This window comes from Meriones unguiculatus, chromosome 3 (assembly GCF_030254825.1).
Source record: "Meriones unguiculatus strain TT.TT164.6M chromosome 3, Bangor_MerUng_6.1, whole genome shotgun sequence".
Taxonomy (NCBI): Eukaryota; Metazoa; Chordata; class Mammalia; order Rodentia; family Muridae; genus Meriones; species Meriones unguiculatus.
Window position 1 is genome coordinate 168585127 of NC_083351.1, and position 17416 is coordinate 168602542.

The 17416-nt window shown below is 43.0% G+C and overlaps 1 protein-coding gene across 2 annotated transcripts in view; it reads left to right on the forward strand.

The window, feature by feature from the left end:
* The window catches only part of Fras1 (Fraser extracellular matrix complex subunit 1), a 403016-nt gene that overhangs the window by 157174 nt on the left and 228426 nt on the right, over positions 1-17416 (forward strand). For both annotated transcript variants that reach the window (XM_060380978.1, XM_060380977.1), the window contains exons 4-8: positions 48-140; positions 7465-7624; positions 9139-9272; positions 15626-15709; positions 17203-17304. In XM_060380978.1, the coding sequence (XP_060236961.1) occupies positions 48-140; positions 7465-7624; positions 9139-9272; positions 15626-15709; positions 17203-17304 (573 nt within the window). The remainder of the gene's footprint in view (positions 1-47; positions 141-7464; positions 7625-9138; positions 9273-15625; positions 15710-17202; positions 17305-17416) is intronic.

Here is a 17416-nt window from a genome sequence, read left to right on the forward strand (position 1 = left end):
AGTGTTTGCTGCTGTGATGTCATACTGAGCTACTTTTATACACCTAGGGAGAAGTGCTGCAGATCGCGCCTAATCAATGCTGCCCACAGTGTGTGCCAAGGACCCCTGACTTTTGCCACCATGAGGGAAAAACCCATGAGGTAAGTGTTCTCTGTTCTAAGGATCAAGGTGCGTTTGTGGGTCACTGACAGGAGAAAGGCCAATGTTAAATCTGGGTTGTTACAATGTGGGTTTTTTTCTTTGCAAAGTCTCACTACAGAAGTAGGAGGCTCATCTGGCTTTCTGTGGGTGCTCAGCGTTTTTGAACAAGATGAAAAGTGTCCTATTTATTCCATAAGCTCTACATAAATATTTGCACCCTGAGTTTGTGTCTGCATAAAGAGTGGGCTGGGAATGTTGATGCTGAAGAGGTTGTGGTGCTGAATAATAACAGCACCACCTTCCTTGTGTATCTTACATGTAGATTTTTATTTGATAATTGTTGCTAGTCCTGAGCTGGTGAGTAGGACAGATGGGACTATGCCCGCCCATGCTCAATTTGGAAAAAAAAAATTAAGTTGCAAAGAGCTTGAACCACTTGCCAGTGTCATGTTGCTTGTTATTAAATGACATAATCTAGCAGAGAATGTCATCTTTTGGCTCATAGTTTAGAGTTGTTTCCCATATATATATATAGTCTCAGGGAGCTTTTGAGATCTTATTTGGGGGCCAATCCTGGAAAGTGGAGGGAATCCAATACCTTCCTTAGCTTTTCCTCTGGACATGAGGAGCCGTCCTCAGTCATGACAGCTAGGAATGTCTGCAGGCATGGTCAAACTTTTCTTAGATCATTACCCTTCCCTCTCCTCCATCAAAAAGCAAGAGTCTGAGATTCAGCCCCAAACTGGATCTACTTTTCCCTCCTTGGATCTTATTTCCTAGATCTTACAGGCTTAATTGCAGATACTAAGTACTAATTTATATACAACCTTGTGAGATTGGTGGTAGAAGTTAATGAAAACAGCCCCTTTCTCTTGCTAAAGCATCACCCTGTTGTACAAGGTGAAGCTGAGCATAGTGGAGAAAGAAAGGTCCTTTGCTTTAATACTCATCTTCCACCTGATACAAAATGTTCCTGGAATTAGCATCTCTGTCTATTCAGGAGAGAGTGTGGGTGAGCAGGAGCTGATAAACCCACTCTCGGATGCTATTCAGTATATGTACCTAAAACTCACTGAGTACAATGCTCATGTCCCCATGGACCGGATCACCTTACTTGGCCCACTGTCTCCTAGTAACAGTAACCGCTCTTTCCATTCTGTACAATGTCCTGCTGAAAGACACCTAAGCAGGCTCCACACTGGAAATGTCTTGATCCCACCAGTCAATATGGGCTGCCCGAGCCAGCCTGTTCCGTAGGGTGATGTCACCTTGAACTGCCTTGAACATGGTCTCCGTTCAGTAGAGGCATTACAGGGCTGACTGGTGATAGAGTTAATGCCAGTTCATCGCTATTGGAATGGGTGTGTTGTTCAAGGTGAGTAAAATCCATGCTGGATGTTCAAAGTGCAGGAGAAACCAGGAGCCAGGAGAAAACCAGGATCTTGTGTCTGGGAGAGAGAAACCTAGACATATCAAGAGGATTTGATAGCAGTGATCAGTGCTCAGAGATGTAAAACTGATTAAAGAGCCCCCTTGCCAGGGCTGTCCTTGAAATTCAGCATGGATCATTCGATGGATACCGTCTGTGTAGCTGTGTGACCCTTAAGTTGTCTAAGAACACTAATGATAGTTTAAATATCTTCTTCATCATCTCTGCCTGTTACACTAACCTAGAACTTGGCACTAACCCTTCTGCAAAGTAGGTACTCAGTAAATATCTATGAGCAAAAAAACGCAGGCCGTTACTTAGTCCTTTCTCCATCTTCTCAGTGTCCTCATTCCAAGGTTATAGAGTCATTTTTCTGGGTATCTGGTCATTTCTAAGGTCACAGATCTGTTGTAGGTTAGTTGTAAAATCTTAATTTTGCCTTTCCCTTAATTTTGCTTTTCCCCTCTGTGTCTCCCTTACAGCTCACTCCTGCTGCAATAATGTTGAAATCTCTACACTGGATAGGAACATGCCATTGCATGGTTTCCTGTGTGTGCTTTTAAAATTCATACCCTCAGAAAATGTTATCATTATATTTCTGGTACTTGATGTAACTGTGGAAAGGGTTGAATTTTGAGAACCGTGGCTTTGCTGGCAAATCTTTCATGGTCTACTTCTTCAAATAGGCCTGGAGATTGAGTCCTTTTAAAGTTGTGATAAAATCAGATTTTCATCACAAGTTACCGTCATTATGATCCTTGTCTTCCCATCCCAGCTACCACCATAATCTCCAGCTTCTCTTCCACATCCAGTATCACTGATTCTCCTGAGCAGGTGACACGCTCATCTGCTTTTGTATGAGGCTGGCCTTGTCACCCACGTTGCTAGGATTTTCCCCTTGCTTTCAGTCCCCCACCCCCACCACTCTCTTCCCTTCCAGCTAATTTAGGTAGCAGTTTTCAGTATGCTTTCACTTTGCTCTGAACAGTAGCAAGCCTTTCTTCACATAGGAGTGGTCATGGCGGCTTTCCCGGCGGCTGTAAATTAGTCTGGTGTTTTAGGACTCTGCTGTGGTGTTCCAAAGTGAAAGCATGGGTGTGGGGGAGAGGCTCTGGGGTAGCCTGGGTGTGACAGGAAGGGAAAGCTGAGGTGGTACTGTCCCCTGTGACTGTGGTTCACGCTGGGAGAAGTCAACAGAAAGTTCAGGGACACATGGTAGGCACCCCGAGCGAACGGCTAATCCTCAGGAAAGAATGCATCTGTCCACGGAGGAGTCCACATCGCATACAGCTCTCAACTCTCAAGCCACCACAAGCCTGGAGGTTTTTCCCTATGTGAGGAAAACACTGGAGCTCTTCGGCTGCCTCCAGATTGTTAGTGCTTCGGTGTTTGTTACGGCCAGTACTAAGAGAGACAGCTTTATCTCTAACCCCTCCAATAAGGTCCCTGAACGTTCTCTTTGGGGTCTTGCCAATCTTGCCAACAATCAAGGCACAGGCCTCAAATGTGTTTTTCTCGGCAGTGTGTGGCTGGTTCACAAAGAGGAGGGGAAAAACACCATTAATCTCTTTCTCCTTCATTCATTCAATCCCAACCCATGATAGCTTGTGTGTAAGAAGAAAGCACATGAAGATTCACCAAAGACAGAAAGTGGCAGGAGGCAATGACTCATGGGAATCCTACTGAGCAAAGAGAGGCATAAGGAGCCTAGACGCTTATATCTCTTTCCATAAGGGCAAAAGAGAACTAAATTATGCATGTGAGAGAAGAAATGAATATTGAATTCAGCCTTGTTCCACTCAAAGTAGAGAGCGTAATTATAAAATGCACCGAACGCTCTGAGATATTTAGTATTCTGAATTTAGAACCTTATAACAAGAACAAGTTATGTGAAGAAAAATATATGTATTTTTTTTTGTTCTATTAGCAAGCCAGGCAGATACTACGACCATACCTATCCTTCGGACTTATGTCAACACTAGTGAGTGTTAGTTGACTGCACAGAAGACTATATTCAAGGTGTTGTCTGTAGGATTTGCTTTTGCCAAGTGTCAAAAATCTCATGTTTTCAAGGGGCATTAATGAGGCTAAAATGGCGCAGCAAGAGCTGGTTCTTGTGGGACCAATGCCCGATGCATCTGTTACTCCCTGATTTTATATAGCTCTCCTTGCTGCCACAGTGTTTATTAAAAATAATGCACTTGTGAATGGGTATGGAGAACCCTGTGAAATTATTTATATGGACGTAAATAACATTTGGCATGTGCTGGACCCCTTGATCTCTGGGCTGAGTGCTCTGAATGCATTACCAGTCCTCAGAGCACTCTGGGGAAGGACAAGGCTCTCGTTCAGGGATGGAGACAGAAGATGAAGATGGAGGGGGACATTTGTGGCTCATCCTCCTAGGAGATGGGGGTTAATTCTCCTCCCTTGTGCTGTGCACTTTGGATCACCCGCAGGAGACAGCCTGCGGCTTCGGCACTCAAAAACGGAGTCTCCCTCCTATATAATTTTTGGTGTTCCTATAATTCTCAAGTTTTTTATGAAGGGAGAAACCACTGCTTCATTTCTTCGTGTGTCCTGAATGAGATGATAGATTCACATGATCACAGAGCCTGAAGGTACTGAAGAGCTTTCCCCACACAGCCCTTTCATTTTACAAATGAGAAACCTTAGTGATTGACAGGCTGTTATTACGGTTAATTTTTGTGGTCTGTGTCTGAAAGGTGGTATGATTATAGATGTTTTAGAAACAAGTCAGTGATTTCTCTTTTTTTTTTTTTTTTGTAGTTAACAAAAAGCCAGGTCTTGTATTGGTGAACTGAAATGTCTAGACACTTAGAAATAGCCCTTCTGTCCATGGCCATACAACTGTGTGTGTGCCCAGTCTCATCTAACCCCACAGACAAAGCCAGGAAAGACTTGGTTAGGACCAGGAGCTGTAGCTTGATTTTAATAAAATGAAGTCTCCCACTGCAGGTTGTTTTATATAGTATTCAAATTTGACTTATATTAGGTGATTCATTAGATATTTTAAACAGTAATTTGCTTTGTCATGACAAAAGTTACAGTATTCTATTGGTGAAAAATTGGAAAATAGAAAAATACACAAGCAGAAATAAAATCCATAAATAAAGCCAGTGTCCTGAAACCACTGTTAGCAGTCTTTTTACTGTTATTTTCTGTTGTTGGAAGGAGAGATGGCAGATAAGTAGATAGAAAATACATATATGTGTTTTCACACAGGAGGAAGCTATATTGAATGTACAGTTTATGTCCTCCCTTTTATATAATAATGTTATAACTAGTTTCCAGGCGTACTCTTGGAGAACATTATTCTCTCTTAGTAGCCATTTGGGTAGCTTTTCATTTTCACTAAAAGGTTGCACATTCACTACCGAGAAGACTCTCACTACAAGGTGGAATCCTTATACTGAAACCTTTTTGCAGCTTGTTGATCCTTTCTTCAGATAACTTTGTAAAGGTTAAATTAGCAGGGCAAAGCATCTTTTAAAAACAAACAACAACAACCTACCAAACAACCAAGCAAAACTAAACAAACACGGTAAACAAAAGTAGAAGAAATCCACGAGCTCGTTGTGGAAGGGAGCAGAGGACTAAGCATCTTTTATTTATAAACTATTTGAAATGTTTGGCTAATAAGTGAGACTCAAACCTGTCCAGGTATTAGAAGGGATGGTTTGATAAGCACTTGTGCTGTGTCTCAAGCTAACAGTCAGGCTAATTAGCATAGCCATCTCCACCCACACTGCACATTATACCCCAGAATTATCAACCATCTTAAGTAAATTTATGTGGCATTTACCTGTTACCGCTCTGCTGTAGAATCTGTCAACTACTGCTGTATTCAACATGTGGGTACCCTTTCGCATGCCCACGTGGTCCCCAGCCGCCTCTTCAACATGCTACCTGCTGAACCTCTCTAGAGCTCCCCATGAAGGAGCACTGTTACATCATTTCATTTTCACGCACAAGGATGCAAGACCTGACCCCATTCCGCAGAGAGAAAAGACTGCAGTGAGGGCCTGAAGTGTACAGACTAGTGCAGAAAGTGCTCGGCTCAGCCACAGCACGTGTGTATAACTGCCCTCTTGCATTCTCTGGAAGTCTGTCTGGAGGAGAGACCCAGCTCACTGGGTTCCTATGGCTACCCGATACCCCGGCTGTTATAGTAATAGCTCAGGGTTTTCCTAATTCCGCAATATTAGAGTTGGCATGCTTGCAGAGAAAAGGAGCACCGACTTGCTTGGGTAAGATAAGGCTCCTTTGTGTCTGAGATGGAAAACTATTTTGGATGCCAGCTTGAAAAAGCAAGAGAATTGCTTTTACAACTTCTAGGTGTAATCCCTAGGTTATTTTTTGGTGACTGAATGCCTGGAATGTGTGATGCGTTGATAAAAACACACGTGACGTGAGCTGAAGCACACCCATCCTAGCTAGTTCTAAAAGCAGCAAATGGGAACAGGTTGCAGTGCTTAGGAAATTATTTATCAAACTGATTGTACTAGGTATCTTGGGAAGTACACCCTTACTTCATTCTGAGGCTGAGTGCTGGGGCAGCTGTTTCTCTAATCAGGCAGTACTCACATAGCTGCTGACACGCTGGCTCATTTGGCATCACATCAAAGAATGACTAGTTTAGATACTTTGGGTACTTCCTAAATGAAAGAACTACTCAAAATCTGGAGAATGTGATAACCCAGCAGAAAGTAGGGTGGAAGCGTTCTGTATATGCAGATGGAAATGCTCCCTGGGACCATCTTTTGCTCTACAGTTTGTGGGAGAACTGGGTAGAGGAGGGACTTCGTTCTGGCCCTTCTACATCCTTGCTAGTAATGTAAGACCAATGGGTGTGTATATGTCTCAGTATGTACAAAGAGAGAAAGAAAAAGGAAGAGAGAGATTTAAGCACGAATATGAAAGAGAATATATGGAGTAATTAGGATTGAAAGGCAAAGAAGGAAGCAGATCTGAGTGAGAACTATTGAAAAGTGATCAAATCTGGGGCCAGAGTTTGTCACTCAGTAGTGGTTGAGTGTGTGCTCAGCGTTCTTGAGATCTTGGATTCACTCCCTACCACCTCCCAAATAAAAGAACGACTTGATAGACGAGCTGTGGTGGTTCCCTGCAGAGGCTGAAGCAAGAGGATTACTTCACCCAAGGAGTTTGAGGCCAACATAAACAGCGTTGTGAGCATTTGTCTCAAAATATATGATAAGGCTGTTATGGTTTATATACATTTTACTTGGGGTTTCATAATTTTTTTTTCAAATGATGGATGTGATGTTGTCAACCTGACAATCTAGAATTAGCTAAGAGACAGGTATCCAGGCAAGACTGTAGAGTATTACCTTGATTGCATTAATGGAGGTGGGAATATTCACCCGATGTGGGTGACACCATTCCCTGGCCGGCATTCTAGACTACACAGATGGAGAAAGGCTGAGCAGCACAGCGGCTTGCACTGACCCCCCTGCTTCCTGATTGTACTTTTGGTGTAACTAACTGCTTCAAGCTGCTGCTGCCTTGACCTCCTTTCTGTAAATCTGAACCTTGACCTGTGAACCAGAGTGAACTCTCTTCCTGAAGTTGTTTCTGTCAGAGTGCTTTAGCACAGCAACAGGAGAAGAAACTAAGACAATCAGATTGGTGTCATCAGCTTTCATCTGGCAGCTTTCTGAAACTTTCAGATACAAAATCTTGGAGGTAATAGAAAGAAAATAAATCTTTAAATTGGTCCCCAGTAGAGAACATTGCACTCTCTAGTCAACCTTGACAGTTTAGTCCTTTTCCAAGCTCTCAGGCTGTACAAGCACTGTTGGTCTGGCAGGAGACTGGGGTCTGGTGCTAACTTTTTTCCACTTGACTTGCAGCATGGCACAGAGTGGACCTCAACCCCATGCAATGTGTGCTCTTGCACCCACGGAGAGGTGAGATGCTCCCACCAACAATGCGCCCCATTATCATGTGGACCACAGGAGCTGGAATTCCTTGCTGAAGGAAGCTGCTGCCCCATCTGTGTGGGCACTGGGAGTGAGTATGAGCTGATGGGCAGGGACCTGCTCTGTCTTTGAGGTTACAGATGGTACCTCCACTCTTGTCTTCCTTGTTCAATGTGGATCAGAGAGTCTGGATTCCCTTCCTATTTGAACCAAGGTGTGCCGCAGACAATGAGATTGGCACAGACCACTAGGTAGCATTCCAAATGTGGAATTCTGTCGGTCTCTTATTTACATGTTATGCCTTGGCCAGCTGCATCCCTCTACACTTACATCCTCTGAGAGGGAAGGAGCAAGGAAACAGTCCTCTGATTTGACTTCACAAGGCCAGTATCACTCCTCTCTTGATAGACAGAAGGATGAGACCTGTTCTCCATGTAGTGTATTGCTCCTGCCATGTCTGCTGGGTTTTAGATGATGTAATGTCTTTCTCTAAGACAAGCATAGTGGTACTGGGGAGTGGGATGGGGTGGGTATTTTCATTTGTGTTTCCAGTAACCTCACTGAATGGATCACTCCACCTGGCTTTTTCTCAGCAAGCCTGGAACACACTTTTAGACTTGTCCTTTGAACCCATGCTTTCCCCTTGTGTCCCTTGCATTACATTTTAGAGACACATGTCCTGTTGCACTTCCATATCTGTATGCACTTTATTAGAGGTAGGAATTATCATCACTCCATCATGCTTTCTGCTGGCATGTGATGATTAGAATACTTCTTTTATTACGTATTAATTGAAAGCCATGCTCCATTCTTGTCTTTCTCCTTTCAAAACACTGTACATGGTTTCTTCATGGTCTATAGTTGTTCTGCTTCTGCAGACCTTTGTTATAGAGATACCAGAGTTTAAAACTATGCTCAGGAAATCATGGAAGTAGAATGTTTGCCTTATACATTTTAGAACTCACTGGCCAGCTGATGTGAGCACTGTCAGCTTCTTTGAGCAAAATAAACCCTGAATGTGAAGATACATGAGGAGCCAAGTGGGGTTAGCATGGGGAGTGTAATGCCTTAGTTTCTAGTTCACTCTTAGATCTTAAGAGCATTTACCATTGCTCCTCTGTGAGAAAGACATATTAAAGGCCCTTTGCCTCAAGAGATTAGAGCATCATTTAGGATCAGCTACCTAACTGGTGAAAATGCAACATTTCCTGTTCAAAGAGTAAAGAAAGCTCTTGCCTTGCCTCTGTGATGTCTCTGTGAAAAATTCTGTCTTTTGTATCTGCTCCTCTGGGTCTGAGAACACTCAAAGGGTGAGAGGAGATCCTCCTGGGCACCTGTACTTCCTCTGGCAAACGGTGCTTAGAACACGCTAACAAGTGCACTCTCCTTGAATGAAGTAACATGAGCAGAGGTTCCATAGCGCTCCAGACTTCATCACCTGCATAGACTCAGAGATGGCAAAGTACCAACTGCTGATCATGGAACCCAAGAAAGTCCCCACTCCTCACCAGCCGTGCGTGGCCCTTAGCCCAGCCCACACATATAGTTAGCTCTCAGGTCAGCACACATGCTCCTCCCCCTAACCCTATGCCCCTGTCCTTCCAGAACCCTGCTCTTATGATGGCCACGTGTTTCAGGATGGACAGGACTGGCGACTGGGCCGCTGTGCCAAGTGTGTGTGCAGAAATGGGCTTACCCAGTGCTTTGCGGCTCAGTGTCAACCTCTGTTTTGTAACCAGGTAAGGAAGACACCCTCAAAGTAGTCCTTTCACAGGGAGCTAACTGCTGAAGAATTTGGGGCATTTTTTGAGATACTGGGGCTCACCCCAGGAAGCACTAGAACCCAGAAGCCAGGGCTGTTTCATTTTCCTTGTACTTTTGGAGACAACAAAGATGTCTTTTTCTTCTTCTTTCCTTAGAAGATACAGATAGGCCTAATTACCAGCCATTTAGGCAAATTGGTGCACAATGAGATTAAGCCTTGGGGCTACACATAAGGAAGCCTCCAGCTTGAAATGCAGATGTTCCAAAAAAAGATGTCAGACTAAACATCTGGGAAAACTCAGTAAAAAGATGAGGTTTGTTACTTTTTCCCCATGTATAGGTGTAGTCTACTTTTTAAAGACACAGACATGTCTTTGAACATGATTGTCCAGATGTACACAATTTAATTCTTATAGGATAATGATTCACATTCCCCAAGTGTTTTCTCAGGGGGTGTTCGGGATAGTGGGATCCTCTTTATATAGAGCTGATCCAATTTTCAAACTGTTAGGCTCTTCACACAAATGTGGAGGACAGAGTCCGCTGTAAATATCTGTGGTATAGACAGTGTTCTGTAGTTTTTTCCTCTTCCAGAGGCTCCCGAGGACATGCCATGGAAGCTGACGGATAACTGTAAGAGGAGTTTTGTCTCCAGTGGAAAAACAGTTCATTTTTGATCCAAGAAAAAGCTGGAAAGGAAGATTTAGTTGTTAAGGGGTAGCACTTTGTGTCAACTAAAACAAAATCCATAACGTGGCATAGTGTGACAATTGGGTAATATTTTTAAAGACAGACAAAAGGCAATTAGACATGAACTGCTAAATGCCAGATCCAGGGAATGTATCTAATTGAAAGACTGGATTGTATTACACACGCTGTGCCAACTTTGGTGCTCTTGCCTCAGCTCTTGCATCACCAAGTGTTGTCCTAGCTTCAGCTTGGCCATGAATCGAGAGTGTCTTGGTGGAATTACATGGGACCTTGCTTCACTGCCACCATGTTGGTCAAGGCTCTCATACTGGGCAAGGCATGTCTATTCTCCATATATAGTGAGGGCAGCTTCACAGTTTGCCACCATTACAGTAAAGGAGATGGGGAGAAATGGAGTCCTATTGAGAAGCCTCTGCTTTAAATTGTAAAAGAGCCACATACTGCATATGAGGGTCAGACCCTGGATTAATTAAAAGTACTATTTCTCATGTTAGAAAGAGTAAGCATATACTTTTGCTTCATTCATGGCGTTCACTCATTGTTCCCCGAATTTTATGTAATTAATGTAAAGGGTTCTGTAATTCTTACAACAGCCCCATGAAGTATCGAAGGAAACAGGGATGGAGAAGGTAAGTAATTTGTCCTAGGAATGATGGCCAGCACAAGCAGTTCTATAGATTGCCTCTGACCATTATGCCTGTTACATATTTAGTATAACGATCATGGTAGCAATGGCTGAGTCACACATGACTGGCTGGGCTGTACCTTCTATTCGTTTGTTCATTGAATGTAAGAAGAAGAAAAGCAAACGTGTCACCAGAAACACATTTTTCAGAGTTGAACTGTGGAACATTCTAACCCGTCTTAAAAGATTTCTATGACTTAGGAGGCTTATCTGTGCGTTTGTTTTTATTTATAACTGGAGGCTCCCTCCCTCCCACCCCCGCTAATTAAGGAAAATTTGGGAAGGGCAGGAAGCAGAATGAAAATAATCCCTGATGCTAGATTTCTTTCATTGGTGAGTTATTCCAGTTCTCATAGACAAGTGTTCAGGTGAGGAGTAGCGATTCCTTTGATGAGATAATGAATTCGAACTGAATTGCCTCTTCTAACCGTTTGTCCAGATACCTTGTCAACGGTATACCACAACCCCATCGCCGTTATCATCACTAAGTAAAATGACCTTTGCCATTTGATGAGATGAAATCCTGATGATGTTTACTTAGTTACTGTGCTGAAGCAGAGCTCCCTAAGCCAGGGCCTCAGTTGTTCTAGGCAAGTGCCCCATCACTGAGCACTGAATTCCACAGCTCTCTCACACTCTTGAGTAAGCGGTTTTGTACTGCATCTTTGGATATTTTTTTTTCAAGAGAGATTATTTGTATGTCCTCCGAGCTTTCACATACTTGAGAATTATTTTCTTGCTTACTATGTACAAAAAAAGACAATTTGGAGTCTTACACTTAGAGGGCTGTAGACTCATTTCTACTGAACTTTTGGGTTACAGTGTCACAGAGAAGTCTAAGGTCTGTGTTCTCCCCTGTTTTGACCCTTGTTGCATACAGTCCTTTCTCTGTGCTCCACTTTTATTAGAAGTTCCCATAGCCACCTTCTGGTCTCATGTTTGGGACTTTGTTTGACAAGGGATCTTAGGGGAAGCATCTCTTACTTTAATATCCCCTCAACCATTACATGAGGACCAAGACGGTTATTTTTTTTTTAAGTTCTCCTGTAAGCTGCCTTGTGTCTATTCTGTAATTTACAACTGGTGTTGCCATGATGTATTCTTGTAGCAGGGTTTTAAGCCCCTATAATTCAAACATCTTCCAGGACATTTCTAGGTGAAATATGATTTGGAAAAACCCACTCCCCATGTATGAGAGCCGTCTGCCAAAGATACACAGCTTGGGCAACTGAAAATAGGGAGGCAGATTCATGACCACATGAAGTGGGGTTCACTGAGGACTTTCCAACAGAATTCATTTTGGAGTCCAGCAAGACAGATGCATTCCTACATGCTGAGACGGGAGGAAGTCATTTTCTTGCAAACCTCAATGAGTGAGGGCCACACCAGAGTGTGTGTAGCCTTCCTCAAAACCTAGCAGTGTGTGAAATGTCGGTGGACAGCACACATGCTTGGCTAATTGAATGATGCTCTCTGATGGGGCTTGGGATGCATGTCAGGCTCATCTGAGTGGGCAAGTTGGTGGAAATAACCAAGATGGCCATGACTTTGGCAATCAAGGCTTTACATGTGTCTTTTCTTAGCCAATGTTTTGAATTGTTTTCCAGTTTGTTGTTAAAAAGTCACTTCTGTTCCAATTTTTATTTCTCTAGAAATAGTTGTGACGTTTAGGTTGCTTTACTCTTTTTTTTTTCCAGTCATTTTCTCATTTATTACTTGGTCCTTTTCCTCAGCTTTGAGGAGAACTTCTTAACTTTATATTTACTATTTCCTGAACTGAAGGTGTGGAGATGAGAGAGAAACAGAAGCAAAGACCTCACTCATTCTCTCATTCATTAGGCCACACTCTCTGCCTCCTTACACTGCTCCTCCCCCCACCATCCACTCTTCTTCAGAGCTACCATAAGAGGCTGGGCGTATTTCAGTCAGAGAGATCATTCTTAGTACACAAAGCCCCAGGTTCGGTTTCCCAGCACAAGAAAAAGTAAATGGAAGAAAAGAAACAATGAGGAAAGAAAAGTCATTGAAGTTTGTGTCTTTGTGTCTTGATCTCTTTATGAATGCTGCCGAGTCAATTAAAACGCAGTACATTTTAATGGTTCTCCTTTGACTGTATCCTAGAGTGCTCAATTCTCAATAAATAGCTTTGAATTCAAAATGAATAGGAGTAATTTCTCTTCCTTATCATTTCTTCTTTGGGTCCCACCCCACATCCTGTTTTTATTCTTGACCAAGAGAAATCTTTTCTCATGTACTGCCTGAACGCTGCACCGATAGTGGCCTGTCCTTCACTCTGTCCCTATGGATCTGTGGCCAGGTGCTCAGGGCTCTGACCCACTTTCACTAGGTGTGGCTGTGCATGCCGAGATAAGATCTCTCCCGTTTTCCCTGCCTGGTCCACTCACATTCTCAATGCCAGGAACAAAACCATCACCTCCAGTTTGCACTGTTGTCCCGAGGGCCTTTTCTGTTTCTCTGACTGTGGCTTTCACAGTTAGCCACCCAGGTTCTTAATCACTTTCTGCGATCCCCTTAACAACCCTCCCCTTAATGTGGTGGTGTTACTATTATGGGCTGTGACTAGATGTAGAAAGGTATGAAAGGTCAGGAATCTGGGGTTCCCACTCCTCCTGCCTCATAGTTTGTGATCCAGAATGGCTGGGGGTTGGGAGGAGATGATGAATCTTATTTGTGCTTCTACTTTCACAGTGAGAAAAGGCCACACAGTGTCTTATAGTCAGTAAATTCCTGGCAATGATGGGAGGATGGTTGTCAGTTCTACTTTATTTGTGGTGCCATCTCTCTGATATCCTTCAGTGTACTATGATAGAAAGTTATTTTGTCAAGAGCTCTCGGACACGATGCACTGTAAACTTCATTATCGCAAGAGTCTTTATTTAAGGGCAACCATAATCCAATATAGTCTTCCTGGTAACTCTCCCTCCCCAAATGTAATCACATTCATTTTTTTCCAGCATTGAATTTTTGCAGTTATGGAAGCTATCGTATTGACACACATCTTTCTGAAAAGGGCAGGATTACATAGTTGCAGCTTTGGATGCTATACAGTTGATATAACTGATGTGCTCTGCCATTGTAGCATAAAGAGGATTGACAATATATAAGGATATAGGTGTGTATATATCCAATAAGATTTTATTTATAAAAGTAGATGATAACGTGGACATGGTTCATAGTTCGTAGTAAGACCATGTATTTGAAAGAAGTATCTGAAAACAAGAAAAGAGTAGTGTTAAAGCATTTGCAGTGGTTATGTCGGTTAAGACAGACTGAGGGGCTGGAGAGATGACTCAGTGGTTAAGAATACTTCTCGTTTGGGCAGAGACCTGAGCTGGGTTCTTAGCACCCATGTAGCTCCAAGGATGCAGAGCCAGATTCTGGCCTCTGTGGATCACCGCACACACATGTGCACACACACACACACACACGCACACACACGCACACACACACACACACACACAATACAATACAATAAATCTTTAGAAAAGATATAACACTGGGTCTGCATCCTCAGGACAGGGAATGAGCAAGGCTTGGTTCATTTGTTTGCTACTGTGATGTTACTGGGTAGTGTGATGATTATGCCTCTACTTCACTTCATGAACCAAAATTTCTTTGAGGAATTCTGAAGTCCAGAAATGCTCAGTTTCCTCATTGCCTATCCAGTTTTCATATATTCTGTTGAACATCGGTGGCCATGACTCTTTACATACAGGATAGTAAGATCTCTCTACAAAGAAAATACCTGCTGCTTTAGCCATTTGCAACAAATCTATCTGGTAGTGATGAAGAAACTTAAATAGCAATGTGTAATTGAGTTAAATGATTGTGCAGGAGTTTTACTGAAACTTTCTATGAAGAGTTGCCATGGTAGGGCCCCTGTCCCTTCTGTCTCAGGTATTCTGGTCTCCTTGTTTTTCCAGAAGGAGTACCAGAGTAACTATGAGGGTGAGGTTATTTTTCCTTTTCAGAAAGGAAAGTGAGGTGACTGTTCTGGAAGATTTTGTCTTCTGTGTAATATCAACCACTTCTTAGTCATGGCAACTTGGTTTCTTCCCATCCTTCTCCCCTCTAAACTGCTTTTCCATTGGATATTGAGGAAGACTGTGTGGATCTGTGGGAAGCTGACTGTGTGCCATTTAGAAGGATACTGTTGCTATGACAACAGAGATGAGTGCCTGACTTTTCTCAGGTGCTGGTTGTAGTGGCAGAGATGAGGATGAAGAGAAAGGGCAGTTGAGGATGGTTCTCTGGGCGTAGGATCTCTGCCACATTTTCTACAGAGCCTGTTCTAAGATTTCTAAAGGATGATTGACTCTTGTTTGTGTTTAGGACATCCCTAATACCTGTGTAAACATAGGGATTAAATCAAGATGCAGAGGCATGGTGAAACAGCTGATCCGAGAAGGGACTACCTTTGCCTTCGAGTTTAGATGTGAATCAGGGGGAGGACATACATACTTAAGTGGTAATATGATTGGACTATGAAGGTGTACTTCAGTCATTTACTATGAGCAGTCAGCCAAATAACCTGAGGCAAGTTACACAACCTCTCTATTGTTAGTGTTCCACGTAAGGCTAGAATAAGGCCATCTACTTCATAGAGTCATGTACAGGACTCAGGATATGCCTGGAAAGACAAACATTGTTTTATTTTTTATAGTTACTTGGGCTTTGATGATTTTTAGTAAAAGACAGGATATGTACACACTCCGTAAGGTTCACGCTGACCTTGGGGAGACTGATGCTTACCAGAGCTCTGGCTTAGAAATGAATCCTGAATGGCATGGATCGCTGTTAGACATGCTTGCAGCACATGGCTTTCTCAGAGGGCTGTGAGTTTGATTTTTCTACCGATGTGGATTTTATTAATACTTTCTTTTAATGGATTGTCCCTCTTTGGGTGTCAAGGATGAAGTTATGGTTCGAGTCCCTGGGAAGTGTTGCCCGAGGTGCTCAGCGCGATCCTGTTCTGCAGCTGGCCAAGTGTACGAGGTAACCTCTGCGGGCCGCACGTGGGCGTTCTGATGTATGTTCTCACACTCCTGTCCCGTGCCTTCCAACTGGAGAACCACCCAGCCCTTGGATCTGACTCGTTGCCAGGATTAGTAACTCAGTATATAAGTGGCTTTTTTCCCCTTCAGTACATGAAAAGCCTTTGTGAAAAAAAGTTAAGCTGAAAGGGATTATAAATATGAAAGAATGTGCTGGCAAGCAGAACCCCGTTCACGAACCTTGGGAAAACTTAACTGCTCACAAATACGCTGAAGAGAAGAGGAGCTATTGCTAGTCACTGACAGTCTATGCTGAGTTTCAAGGCTCTGGGGATGTCTGTCTCTTTTGCTGAGTTTTATGCGCTGATATTTGGGGGCAGCCTTGCCCCGTATTGCACTGGGAAGAAACATGGGCAATGCAAGAGTAGACAGCTTAGGGCATTGAGAGACTGAATGTGGAGCAAACTGCAAAGTGAGTGTTTCTATTGAAACTGTCCAGACAGCCATGCCTGCCTGACCTCTAGGAGGTATAAAATAAAGGTGACTTCAGCAAATTGAGTGAATGAATAAATGTTTTATCCTAGGAGTGCTCAGCTACATCCAAAGTCGTACCATTCTGAAGCAGAAAACACATGTAAAATAAAACCAGCTTATTTTCTTGCTTATTCACCATGCTAAGGAAGGCTAAATAGAAATGGAGGATTGTGGCAGTCAGTGGGGAATCTGCAATCAGAGTTGCACTAATTCTGGACGTTTCTCTTGAAATGTGAATGAAAAGAGTAGTTAGTACAGAACTTTCAAATTAAGATTTGTTTTAGTGTGTGCATGTGTGAAGTCCTGAAGAGGCACTAGATTCTTGGAACTAGACTTACAGGTGGTTGTGATTCCCTACGTGGGTGCTGGGAACCAAACTCAGGTCCTCTGTACGTTGTGCCGGTAGGGAGAGATCTGATCAATTCAGGTCTCAGTGTTATCTTCACAGGGGTGTTTCCCTTATCACATATCACCAATGTCCTCTGGATGACTTTTTATTGCCAGGAAGTCCATGCTCATAAATGCATTGCTAGTGGCTGGTTAAAGAAAGACATGGTTGGAGAGTAATTTCCTTGACCTCCAGTATTTGAGCAAACTTGGGACAACACCTATACCCTAGCTGCAAGGGAAGCTAAGAAAATAAGCACATATCAGTCTCCTAGCAAAGAAGATCTAAAGAATGTCCACAAAGGAACCAACCAATAGAGCTTTCCAATTCACCTCAGCATTTCCAGGTCCTCTAAGTGCTTGGTATTGTGACCATCAACAGATTACATCCAAATGGAAATCCATTGACTTTTCTTTTAGAGGCCGTTCCTACCTTAATAATTTCACTTTTCAGGAATGAATTCCATGTGGCTGCATAAAAAAAAAAAGTGTAGTGGGAAAATATGCACCTGAGCTTCTGTTCGGTTCATGTAGCATTTGATGCACCATCCTCCCTTTTTCTTTCTCTCCTAGCACGGTGAACAGTGGAAAGAAGATGCCTGTACCCTGTGTATGTGTGACCAGGGAGAGGTCAGGTGTCACAAACAGGCCTGCCCTCCACTGAGATGCGAAAAGGTATTTGAAAGCACGTGGCTCACTCTTCTAACCCTGATTCTGTACCATCTTAGAAACTCATTTCTTAGTCTGTGGTGTTCTCTGATGGAATAAAAAAGCTTTAGAGAATGTG